This window comes from Rhamphochromis sp. 'chilingali' (genome assembly GCF_963969265.1).
Source record: "Rhamphochromis sp. 'chilingali' genome assembly, chromosome: 7".
In the NCBI taxonomy this organism is placed as follows: Eukaryota; Metazoa; Chordata; class Actinopteri; order Cichliformes; family Cichlidae; genus Rhamphochromis; species Rhamphochromis sp. 'chilingali'.
Genome location: NC_137934.1, coordinates 8,660,394 through 8,673,586, shown reverse-complemented (window position 1 = coordinate 8,673,586; position 13,193 = coordinate 8,660,394). Strand labels below are relative to the sequence as shown.

Below are 13,193 nucleotides of genomic sequence, written 5' to 3'. Positions count from 1 at the left end.
TTTTTGATTAATGTTTTGTTTCCTTTACAATATTATACATTAAAGTATAATATTGTAAAGGAAACAAAACATCAATCAAAAAATTGCTCTCTTTTTTATTCGGGCTACTTACATTTATTTTGGGCTACCAAAAACTGAAGAGTCCCTGCCCGAAGGGCTACCAGGGATTTTGAAATTTTGAGAGCCCTGAGATATATTTATTATTTTTTTTTATTACTTTTGTTTCAGCAACATTAAATTTAAAAACTGTACTTTTGAGTTAAAATATATATTTATAATTTTAATAAATGACAAATTAAAAAGGCATGAACATTTTTTTGTATCGAAAAAATATCGAACCGTGACACCAAAGTATCGAACCACACTGAAAAAAAGGGACTGGCCATCTCTTGGATTTATGTAAGCATCTTGCATGTATTTAACACAATTGCCTCATGTTTTAAAGATAAATGTAACTATATAGTGTAAAAACTACATGATATGCAGAAAGGGTGTATTAAATTGTTCATATCATGTTCAGGTGAAGTAAGTCAATAAGATAGCAACGTTAAATCTCGTGAAACCACGCGTGATTTCATCTCGCGGGCTTTGGATCGTGGTTTAAAAAATGCATCCATCTCAGTCAAGTCGAGCAGCCAACTCTACGTTTTTTGGTATGTCTTGATTTTTTTGAATTAATGTTTACCATATTTCAGCCAAATGTAGTTAAACGTCTAGAGTGCCGCCATGTAACATGCTAAAAAAGAGCCGTTAGCTTATTTGCTGTTTTATCTGTTGTCAAAGAATTGGCGCTTTTTCATTTGAATTTGTCTTTGGCACAAGAGCCGTAATATCACATTAAACCTAATTACGAGGCACTCACAACATAATTTGGTTTTCTGTGTGAATAGATTTGCCAACTGACTCTTCAGTTACATTGTGTATTTACTGCACCGTGGTGTTAGTGAGATTTTGGACATTGAACAGCTTTAGCTAATATCATCAGTGGCATTATGCTAGCTTACATCCCTACCCTTCCTGCCCTCACCTGCTGTCCTTTTGTTTTTGTTTTTTTTTGCTGCACATTGAGAGATTACCTCTATTCTGCATTTCACCAGGAGTCAGCTGATGGATTGTGGGTTCAAGGTGTTATGGTAAGAAAGTATATTCTATTTTCGCTTAAGGTTTCTGTAACTTAATTATAATAGGTTTTTTATAATTATTAGGTGCATGCATACTCAAATAGACCACCCTATTAATACAACTGAGAAATCCAAAATCTGCCATAGGTTTAACCTGTATGTATTGTCAGAAAGGTGATTACTGGACTCACATTAATGCACACTTGAACTAAAATGAGGTTGTAACTTGTGGGTTCTTGGGTTGCAAATCAGAAACAAACATCTTTGGATTTTTTTAATCCCATAAGATCTGGAAACACAGTTTTTATTCAACAAAACATTACTGATTAACCAAGCACAGTGCCTGCTGTTATTTCAAAATAATTTTATGTCATTTTAGATGAAATGCAGCATTCCAGTGCATCCCAACCTTGCCTTTACAGTCAAGGTTTCTGACGGAGCTGAGTTTCTCTCTGACAGTCTGCTGAAAGTGTTTGGGGGAACAGGGCACAAAGCTAAAGGATGTAGCTGCCATGATGACAGTAAGAACTTTAAAATTCTTTAACTACAAAGTGTATATGTATTGCATTAGGTCAGTAAAAGATTTTTATGCTGCATCCATTGAAACAGTCAACTATTACCCGTGAGTACTGATTCCACCGAAAGGATGCCATAATTTTCGTTATGCATTTACTGGCCCACTGAGAAAAATTTATCTTTTTAAAAAAATAAATGTTCTGGAAACTATATATCCATAAAGTTGATGTCAAACAGGAACTTTTGATATTTCTTTGTAGATGCTGGTGTTGCATGTTGACTGGTTTAAGTTTTTGTCTGGGATCATTTTCTTCTGTGCTACTGAAAAGTTCACAAATCTCTGTTTTCTTTGTTATAATACTTTAGGATGACATTAATGCTCGAAGGGAGTCTCATCAAAGTGCTCCGCATCTGTGTGAAAGACAATTGCAACATCTTGGTGCAGGAGTTCATGGTGAGTGTTTTATGAGTAGATTGTGGCTTTGCAACATTTAAAAATGCATTTAGTTATCCACTTGATCCTCATTGGACTGGTTAGGACCAGTAGTCCTCTTTAATAATTTGAAGTTCACATGAGGCCTGGTAGCGAACTCGGCCGCCCCCCCTTGAGGCCCCACCCCCTTATATTAGGGGTCACATCAGTGTGAAAAAACTTTAAATTTGTCATTCTAGTGAACAAAGGAAAATCCCACCAATATTTACATTAGGTTTTGTTTGAAAAAAAAAAAAGACCAACAGCTAACCAAATTGTGGGGCTGAAAGTCTAAATTCTAACATCTTCTGAGTGACATAACCTGGATTTCTGATGGGCCGGTGTCTTTCTAACAAAAACTAATGTAAAGCATTTGAAATTATTATGTTTTTCACTCTGTCTTAGAAACTCTGTTAGACCATGAATGGCAGCATGGCAGGCAACTCTTTGGCTATAGCTATTTACTATGTTGCTTGCATTGGTTTAAATTACTCTAACATTAGAACTGGTAGATTCAAAAGAGATGAGTTTAAAAAGGAATCTTAAAGAAATGTTTTGTGTTTAACCAGGACTTGACTGAGGCCACTGCACAGATTGAGAAAACCACAATGAACATCTGTCTCCAGAGGATGCACCAGGCAATGACTTTTCTGATGTTGGCATCATCATCGAGGGTATAGTAGTTCTTCAAGATCTGGATAACGTGACCTTTGCAGTAGCCATGCTGTTTGGACCTTTTTTATTCCTTCAATATGAGTTACCCATCACAACTCTGCTACACTTTTGAGGTGATTCAAAGGGTGGTAATGGAGTTGGATGCAACTCAGCTCTCAAGAAAAACTCACAACTAAGACAAAACTGCTCCTGCAAGGAAAGCTCACTGTTATGCATGCAAGCTGATCAGCTCTAGGTGAGAGGACATTTAAATCTCACACTTGTTCTGCTGCATTTTTGAAGCTCAATTCCAGGAACAGATCGCAGGGTTCATTTTTATATACTCTGCAACTGCCATGAGGACGAGCCGTTTTTCTTGTTGTTGTTTGTTTTTCCTTTTGCTCTGTACAGCATTTTGGCAGCATTTTTAAAATTCTCTTTGTATTTTTTCTTTCTTTTACTAGTGAAGAGATGTAGCATGAACAGTTATGCAGTCTAAATATCCCATATGGGTCGTGTGAAATGGTATTTTCAGCTTCATTCAGTTGAAGTAAAGAACGTTGAATATTTCTAAGTGTGCTGTTTTGAACCAAGATGTCACAGTATGATCAGTGCTGTAATTTTTGACAGTCACTGTATCAATGTTATTTTTGCATCTCTTGAATAAAGGTTTTGACCTGCAAGTGCTAATTTCTTTAGTTATTGATGGTAAAATGGGTAATGTTAATAGGAAGGTGTTTGCCAATTCAGTAACCTAATTTAATGTTAATGGAAACTAACATTACCTCAAATTGTTTAGTTATAATTGTTGTTTAACTGAATCTTGACGTCAGAGGCCTTAAATAGAATGTTTTGATTTGTTCTTTCCCAACATTTTTCAAAAGAAACAGTCTAATTTCTTTGCTGTGATTGATTCCAGAGAACACGGAAGAACTGACATTATTTAACTGTTGATTTATGTAGATTCAGTGGAGGAGTAATGTCAGTTTAATTCTTTACCTACTGTCAATGCAGTGAAATTAGACATTTTGTTTTGAAAGGTTACTGGTGGATGCCAGCAACCATCTTGGAAGAGAACAATACAATCTGTTATAAGGCCTCCATTTGAAAATTGTGTATTTGATACTAGAATATAATAGCAAAATGTAATTTGAAGATAACATGTAGCATTTAAGTGACCAAGTAGTATTGGGTAAAAGTTATTGAATGGTGTTGGGATAAAGTGAGAAAATTGTGAAGGATTAAAATATTTCAAGAGCTCAAATTACTTCATCAAAACATGTTTAAGTCACATTTTATCAACACAAATTGCACAGGTTTATTGAACATGAATAAATTGTGTTAATTTAACTCAATTGTTTAAGTTGCTGCCAAAGCAAAACATCTGTGTGCAACAAATGTCCACCATTGAATTAAGTAAATCCAACAACATATTTTTTTCAGTGCAAACCGAACCGTGAATTTTGTGTATCGTTGCACCCCTAATCTTTACAGTGTATCATTAAATGATTTATAGCATGACTAGGTTTCCCTAGTCATGACTAACTGACAAACCATCTCAAGCCGTTTTATATTGTAAGTCAAAGACCCTTTAATAATACAGAGAAAAGCCCCAACAATCAGATGACACCCTATGAGCAAGCACTTGGTAACAGTGGGAAGGAAAAACTCCCTTTCAACAGGAAGAAACCTCTGGCAGAACCAGGTTCAGAGAGGGGCTGCCACTTGCCGCAAATGCTTGGGGATTAGGGGAGGAAGACAGGACAAAAGACATGCTCTGGAGGACAGCCAGAGGTTAATAATAACCTCATGATTAAATGCAGAGAGGTGTATAAACACGTAGTTAGTGACAAAAGGTGAGTGAAGAAGAAACACCTCCAGAAGAAGCCTCCAGCAGCCCAGGCCTATATAAGCTTTACCAAAAGGAAAGTTTCAAGCACAATCTTAAGTAGAGAGGGTGTCTGTCCCCTGAATCCAAACTAGGAGCTGGTTAATTAAAAGAGCAGGTTCTCTAATATTGTTAGATCTTTGCCTTAAAATATAAAGCACCTCCAGGTGACTGTTGTTGGGATTTTGCACTATATAAATTAAATTGAATACCTTACTTTTAAATACCTTAAGTAAGCCAGTAACCTAAGAGCTAAGTGCTCTATTGGGGTGATACAGAACTATGAGGTCTTTAAGATAAGATGGGGCCTGATTATTCAAGACCTTTTATGTTAGAACATATATGACATAGACACCAGCAGTGGCAGAGAAGACTGATTTAAACTACTAAAATAACACGTGAAGACGCTAACGCAAATGTTAAATGCAAACCTAACATTTCTGTGTTCAGAAAAAGGTCACCGTCAAGGTTCTCAGTATGTAAGGACTAATTTCCATGTGGAAAAGATTACTCGTGAGATATCACTCTGTACCTGTTTTTCTCCTTGAGCTGCAGAGACCGTCTCTCATACAGATGCTTTCTGTCACACATGATGTTCTGCAGTTTCATTTCCAAGATGCCTCTGGTAATGGGAAAACACAGTGACACGCATGACAAATATCCTATCTGAACATACATTATCTATCTCATGAAGAAACCCAGCCGGGGGGGGGGGGGCACAAGCCAGTGCAGTGTGCTCCTAGTCCTACGATTGGTGAAATGTGTCAATTAAAGGGATATGAGTTGTTAGCACTACCTGAAAAGCACTATGTTCGATTCCCTAAGAATAGTCAAAGTCGCTCAGACTAAATGAAAGAAAAAAGAAAAAAAAAAGTACCTGTTGCCCATAAATTCATTCAGCTCCTCCTTCTTGATCTCCTGCTCTTTCAGCAGCTGCCTCTGAATCCTCTGACTGGCCTCCACTTGGACCCTCAGACCCTCCAGCTCTTGCATCACGTCCTCCTTCTTCATCCTGAGGGAATGGTTTCGCTCAACCACCGCTTTTACTTGCTGCTCAATTTCTGAAATCTCCATATTTAGTGTTTTCATCTTCTTCATTGCAGCTCTGGTATTTGTGTTTCAGGAATTGGAAGAAATGTAAAAAATAAAGAACGAACGCAAGTATGAGAACAGGATAAAAGTGTGCTCTAGTGCATATCTTATGAAATAACAGCATGCGCATGCATCTTTTACATACACCCCACAGTACCCCTCAGCTTTGTGAATTTGAAATTACAAGTCAGCGCTCAAACAGCTTATACAGACAGTTCCACCGCAATACTCGCAAGCCAAATATTAATTTAAAAGAAACATAAAAGGAACTGCAGTGACGCAGCAAGTGAATCATCCTGCAGCTGCACTTGAATTACAATAAAAAGACTGATGCCTGAAAATTTTTGAGAATTTGGGTAGTACAACAAAAAGTACCCCTCATTTCAGTTCTTTATTTGGTAGTACTGTAGATCAAAAGCCAGAGAATCTGCAGAAATGTAAACTGAAAAATGGTTTTCAGTAGGAAAAAAAAGGACTGATATCCAAACAGACATTTACACTGAGCATAAACAATTAAAAAGAGAAAATCTTTCCACTATGAATCTTAATGGTTCATCCAGATACTTTTATTTTGTTTGTGTACGAATTCCAGATGAAGGGGTGGAGGCAGGTTAGAGCAGTGGCTTTTCGAAAGTTGCTCCAGCTGTCTTTTCTTTTCTGTGTCTCTGAAGCACCCTAGCTGTCTCATTGACATTCCTGGAATTTCTAACTATATTCTCCTTGCTCTTCCCCAGCAAAGATTAGGAGGAGTTTACTAATATACTTACTCCTTCGTCGAGCGTTTCCTTTCAGCCTCCTTTAAAATCTGGTCAGGTATTCTGATGAGCTCGGCCTTCTCAGCCTTGTAATACACATGTAAATGTTCACATGTAAGAAGGCAGATTTGCTATTTTATTGATGGCACCCTATAAGCTATTCCCCCCTCATTCGCACAGACCTCTTTGAGCTCAATGAGAGCCTTCTTATCTTCCAGCTCATTCTGTTCTGTCAATATCTGCTTTTCGTGGGTTTCTATATCTTCCATCAGACTTCTGTGAGGTATAAACACAAGTACATTAACCTCTGGAACAATTTTCATTAAAGGCGTGATAATAAAGTGATAATATCTGCAGTTAGACACAAAACAAACTCACACAGAACACAGATAGTGGTTAATGCATGTTAAAACTTCATCATCATATAATACCTGATTTCTCGCTGTCTTTGTGCCACCTCTCTCCTCAGATCCTTATATTGATCCTGCATGACCTCTGTCTTGTCCTCTTGCTCCTAGAGGACCCATAGAGCGTGTAAACCACAGACTGATAATACAGAATTATCAGGTACATTATAACGAATTGAAGCTCACACTTCGTATTTTTCAAACTGGTGGATGGGTGAAAGGATAAAAATGATTATTATACACAGTGAGCGTTTTTAAGTATTTCAAGTTAATGACCCAGACTGACAAAATCAAGAAGCCAGAGTTTTTCCAGATTTTTTAAATCTAAACTTTTCAGAACAAACCAATTGAAATTCAACATTTTTTAAAAGTGCTAGATTACTCTGACTTTACTTTATTTTAAATCTAATATACTGGTTCAACATCTGACTCAATCTAGTGTATATAAAAATAACAATACAGTAGGTTTCTGATTTTTTCAAGTGTATGTGGCATATATTGTAAATAGTGAAGCCAGTTGAGACGTGCCTTAAATTTGGATTCTTTAAGTTGCTAAATTCTTCTAGTTGGTTCCAATGAGGTAGAGCAGGTCATCTGTAAATTGGAAGGTTGGCGGTTCAATCCCTGGCTCCAGGGAACCAGGCAAGCCAGATACCCTTGGGCAAGATAGTAACCCCAAGTTGCTCTCTAATGCATCCATCAGAGTGTGAGTGTTAGACAGAAAGCACTTAAGAAAACAAATTACCTGAACAGCAAGCACGCCACCGGCAGTGGAACTGATTACTTCTTTGGCCCTGATGATCTTTGAGTTTAGAGTTTTATTATATTTTTTAATAACTTGTTTGGTTGGTTAAATACTACCCATGAGCCTCTTTGACTCATTAAAAACACTTTTTGAGTTCAGGCTAATTTGTAATGATCTGGTGCTGCACTCCACAATTAAAACGGTAGCATATAAACACATGCAAATGTTATTAGCACTGCCGCTGAATTTATTCAGGAAATTTTGCAAAGCTCAGACTCTTTTGACATCAGCAGCACCAGCAATAAAATGTAGAAAGTTTGATGAAATTTATAAATGTAGTGCTCCTTGAGAGTAACCCTCGGGGTTGTTTGGCAACATCTGATAAAATGTTCTTCACCAAAAGTGTTGCTTGTTATTGTTTATCATTAAAATAAAATCCAAGGGTTGGAAATGCTACGTTATGGTGAAATTATTAATAAGAATTTGGCCTGTTAGGTCGATTTGTTATTAATGATTAAATCTCATTCCACTTGTTGCCCTCCTTTTTGCTACACTGGAATAAAAATGATTTAGCTTCATACTGCTTGAAATGACAGTTCCCGCTCTTCATATGGAGGGATTACGCCTGCATAGAGGCTTAAAGTAAAACTCATATTTATCCTCTTTCAAGACCATTGTTGGAATAGTAATCCACACCTCTGAAACTAGAACTGGATGGTGCAATAATGAACTTACAGCAGGTTTCATCTGAATTTCATTCTCTTTCTCCAGATACTGCTTCTCTTCCCAGAGACTGCAGGCCGGTGAGGGTAGGTGAAAAGTGTAGATCACACGAGAATACAGGAGAATGTGGAGAAGAAAACAAAATTATCGGGAATTTCAAGAGGAATAAATAATCGTTTTCAGTTCTCAATTCAACAAAAAGAGGAACACACTGACACAAACCTGCATTTATATTGTTAAAACTTGACTAATGTGCAGTTTTCAAAAAAGCAAATGAAGCAGAATCAACATATTATTAAAGAGCATGCCAGATAAGTTGCATTAGTATATTAATATAAAACACTTTATTCTATACTGGCAAATACACCAACAGTGCTAAACACTTCATCCTATAGAAACAGATAAATTGTGTCCAGCAAAGTTTGACTGTGTATATAAAATATAATTTCTTTGCATTTTTCATCTCCCCGCGGCAGATGTTTTTTTTGAGCAGTTGATTAAAGTTTTGTATGAAATAATTTCAAGTCAGCTCTGTCATAATGAAAAACCTTACTGTACAGCTCACAAAGTGAATTATATTAATCTTCCTGACAAGCTGATATATTGGATATTAAGTTATACACAAAAACAACTATAGAGAAAAATGCAGGAAGGCTGCAAAATGTGACCGAAAAAATGTGCTGAATTCCTGCGTATCTGTTTGGCTACAGATGAAGGACGCAGTGATTTTAAAAGGCATATTTGCATGGTGAGCATCTGCTTGTCATATGCAGACTGATAGCCATGTGGACAAGTGAGGGGAAAGGGGAATAAGCAGGAGAAAAGGCAAGAATGGGGGGAGAGAATATCTTAGTCTGGAGGCGATGAAAAGAAGGGTGGCAGGAGAAACCGAGACGGTGGGAGTGCAACAGAGTTCACCAGCAAACGCTGTCACAAACAATATGCACAGTCAGAATGTAATAATACCTATGACTGCATCCTGGGAGAATGCTCTGCAATTGGTTTTCATTTAATATTTCAATTACTGTCCGGACTACAACTTTCTGCCTGGGTGTCAGCACTAAAAATCACTGTATCCTACAGATCGTATCTTTGCCGCGGAGTGGTGAGTTTATGTGCAGTGAGTGGTTTTATATTGCCAGGGCGATCTGGAGTCACTGCAGTGCAGGAAAAATAAGTGTGGGGATTGAGTAAATGAGATCTTTTAGCAAAATCACAACAAGCTTTTCATCTTCTTCTGACCTCTGACTGTGTTTTATTTGAGTTTTTTCTAAATACAATTAACAGTATTTGTGAGGGGTTCAGTGCCAAAAGCCGACCTGGGAGGCTGCTATAAATCTGACTACCAGTTATAAACAGTCTCCACCACACAAAGTTATTTCTTGAAACTTAGAAACTCTTTAGATTTTTCAGAAAACTTTTTAATCAGTCAACTTTTATCCTTCAATGTAAGTTTAAGGTTTTCATTATTTTTTTTAGTAAGCTAATTTTCATATACATCTCAGATGCCCCTTTCTTGCTCTTTAATCATGCTGAATGTCTTTGCCTGGCATTTATTTTTAACATTGTTTTCAAGGATTAATGCTCATAATGTTTGGGAACCACCAGAGAGTGTTATCATGTTGCTTAGCAATGTTCCTCTAAACTCCCTTTGCCACTTGAAAAAAGTTGAGTTTGTGTACAGAGGAAGGGGAGATACTCGAGCGAGTCTGGTATTTTCCATTTCTATGGGTGTGTTTGACCTTTTGCACGAGCTGGACTGAGTGAGTGGTGAGGAGGAAAGCCTGTCATGAGAAGCCAGCAGGGTGAGAGTAAAATTGGTTGCGATAAGGACAGAGACTTATGGGTCTGAAAGAAAAGGATAAGAGACGAGGAACAGAAAGTACCAGACTGGTGTAAAATAAAAAAAATAAAAAAAAACACTAACAGTGTACAGAGCTCAGATGAGTAAACATCTTACATCCGGATTGAACACAAATCCACTTGAGGCTGGTATTTGTATCAGTAATTGCGTACATCAAGTTTTCACCATGCGGTAACACTGAGGAAAGCAATAGAAATGATGTAAATGCAATAACGTTCAGTCCTAAAGCAATGTTTTTATTTCTATTAGTGTGGAAGCGCGCTGTTGGCCAAGTGCTGCACAAACACAGCACCGATTTGATTTGAGTGTGTTTGTGTCTTCTACTCTTTCACCTTCTAAATTCAATAAAAAGATGCTGCCTCATGTAGCTCACTTCAGTGTTTGGTCCCCAGTTACCTGACTGTGTGCTACTGCGGGTGTGTGCAGTGTGTATGTGAGCACGCTTGTGTTTGTGTGTATCCTCCAGTCAGTTTGTGTGTCCACTTCTCTCTTCACCACTGCAGTTTCATTTCTGTGTTTTTCCTTTTACCCTCTTGCTTCCTACTAGTGTGTCACTATTTTGCGTAGGTGTGCATATGTAACTTCCTGTGTCTTTGTTTGATTCATTTGGCGTTTGATTCAATACCTGATTGAAAATTGAACGTGTAGCCTCGCTGATTGTAGTAACAGTGTGTGTAAATGAACACACACACACACACACACACACACACACACACACACACACACACACACACACACACACACACACACACACACCACTTTAGCTGGTGTTGTGCCTTATATTCTCTCTCCTCAGCTGCTTTTAGTTCATTGAACGTGTAGCCTCGCTGATTGTAGTGACAGTGTGTGTAAATGAACACACACACACACACACACACACACACACACACACACACACACACACACACACACACACACACACACACACACACAGATATACACTCACCACTTTAGCTGGTGTTGTGCCTTATATTCTCTCTCCTCAGCTGCTTTTAGTTCATTGCATGCCTGAAGGAGCTGTTGCCTCAGTTCATTGACCTCACTTCCTGGCTCCTCAGAGGTGCTCTTCTCCTCTATCCTCTCCAACTCCACCTGAAACCTCTTCAACTCAGCCCGACACCTCTTTGCCTCTTCTAAAAGGTGGATTTCAGAATCCTGGGCACTGTTGTATGGAAGAGTGATTTAAATGTGTGGTTTTATTTTGTCATTAAACAGTAAATATCAGTTCAGTATCACATAATCTCCACGAGGACATGCCAAGTTTTCTGCTGTCAGTTAATAATGCAGTTATTAATGCTGTTTGTTTTAAGCTAGCAAAATCCATTTAAATCCTTCTAAACCTAGGTCCATAGTGCAGTGGTTTACATATTCACCTAATAAGCAAAATAGGCTCAGTTTGATCACAGGAGGAGACACAAATCCCTTTCAGGTTTGCATCAAGAAGGGTATCTGCCAAATCACAAAACGCAACCTGCTGTGCCGACTCTTTGTGAATAAGTGAGCTTTAAATCTATATAAACCTAATGGGTCTGATCAGAAATTATTATACACAATCATTTGTAAAGAGAATCCAGTGGAAAAAAATAGCCGAACAGCTTCAGGCCTCAGTTAGCAGGCCTGTTAAAAGTTCATGACAGCACAATTAGAAGAAGACTGAACAAGCATGGCTTGTTTGGGAGGCTTGCCAGGAGGACACCATAGGCAGCATTGCTTAAGTTTGTAGAGCTCAATCTGAACAACAATCATAAGAATATGAGAACAATGCCCTTTGGACAGATGAGAACAAAATGTACAGAGCCACATTTGGAGAAAAGCACAAACTCATACCAACTGTCAAGCATGGAGGTGGAAGGGTGATGATTTGTGCTTTTTGTGCAGCTACAGTACATAATACTGGACACCTTGTAGTTATTGAGTGGACCATGAACTCCTCTGTAAAAAAACAAGTTTCTAGAGAAAAATCTTTTGGCCGTTTGACAGCCAAAGCTTGGCTTAAACTGCTTAAACTGGGCCTGGGCAACAGGTCAAAAATCTCAAGCCCCAGTCAAAGTCCAGACTTCAACATGACTAAAGTGCTGTGATGGGACCTTTAGAGAGCTATGCATAAATCAGTGCCTGAAGTAATTTTGTGAAGAACAGTGGGCCAAAATCCCTCCACAACGATGTAAGGGGCTGATAAAGTCATTGTGAAAATGACTGCTTCAAGTTATTACTGCTAAAGGTGGGTCTATAAGCTGTTAAATCCTGGGGCGTAATTAGTTTTGTCACTGATTTACTTTTAAGCTAATAAAGTTCAACATGCATAATCAGCTGTCCCAAGAAACTAAACGTAGAAATGTTTTAATTAGTGCTGTCAGCGTTAGCGGGTTAACGTGGATCACCCCGTGCGTTAACGAGCTAACTGCGCTAACACGTTGACGTCGTGCAGCGTTGCTGCGTTATGAGGTTATGGCGTTAACGTCATTTTAACGAGATTAACGAGGACAGCACTAGATTTAATCAGAACTAGTGTTCAAATCAGGATACAATAACAGTGGAAAAGAAATATGTCTTGAAGATTTTCTCTCACTGACAAGTGTTTCAGCCTATACAGCAGTTGTAGTGTCTGTAACCTCTTCACACTTCCTCACCTGCATTCTACAATTCTCTATTAACGTAAACAAAGCTGCTCTTCTCTTCTGAAAGTACATCGAAGATTTTAAAGGGTAAACAAGTGAAGCGTAACTGGATCTGACAAAGTGCTCGTTTTGCCCAAGGAAATGTCACTGTAGTCAAAAAGTGATTCCAAAGTAGAACACACAAAAAAAAAAAACCTGGTTTATCAAACATACCTCTTCAAGGTATCATGGAGGAGCTTGTAGGTAGATTTCAGTTTGGCAGCTTTGGTCTGGCTGATTCTGCCCATTGACAACAACTAAAGAACACAAAAAGAATATTAGTTTAACATCATCATGAA

General features: G+C 38.1%; 1 protein-coding gene and 1 long non-coding RNA gene across 3 annotated transcripts in view; one reads left to right on the top strand and one right to left on the bottom strand.

Moving 5' to 3' along the window:
* Positions 1-13,193, bottom strand: part of ccdc146 (coiled-coil domain containing 146) — a 63,353-nt gene that overhangs the window by 31,999 nt on the left and 18,161 nt on the right. Inside the window, exons 3-10 of one of the 2 annotated variants that reach the window (XM_080887203.1) lie at positions 13,069-13,151; positions 11,184-11,399; positions 8,386-8,443; positions 6,930-7,012; positions 6,681-6,774; positions 6,511-6,584; positions 5,529-5,756; positions 5,184-5,273 (exon numbers count right to left, since the gene is read on the bottom strand). In XM_080887203.1, the coding sequence (XP_080743329.1) occupies positions 5,184-5,273; positions 5,529-5,756; positions 6,511-6,584; positions 6,681-6,774; positions 6,930-7,012; positions 8,386-8,443; positions 11,184-11,399; positions 13,069-13,151 (926 nt within the window). The remainder of the gene's footprint in view (positions 1-5,183; positions 5,274-5,528; positions 5,757-6,510; positions 6,585-6,680; positions 6,775-6,929; positions 7,013-8,385; positions 8,444-11,183; positions 11,400-13,068; positions 13,152-13,193) is intronic. The other variant, XM_080887204.1, reaches the window with a different exon arrangement.
* On the top strand, positions 681-3,433 carry LOC308399775. The gene is made up of 4 exons (XR_013972256.1): positions 681-1,133; positions 1,501-1,642; positions 2,004-2,091; positions 2,679-3,433. It is a non-coding gene; the product is annotated as an uncharacterized lncRNA (long non-coding RNA).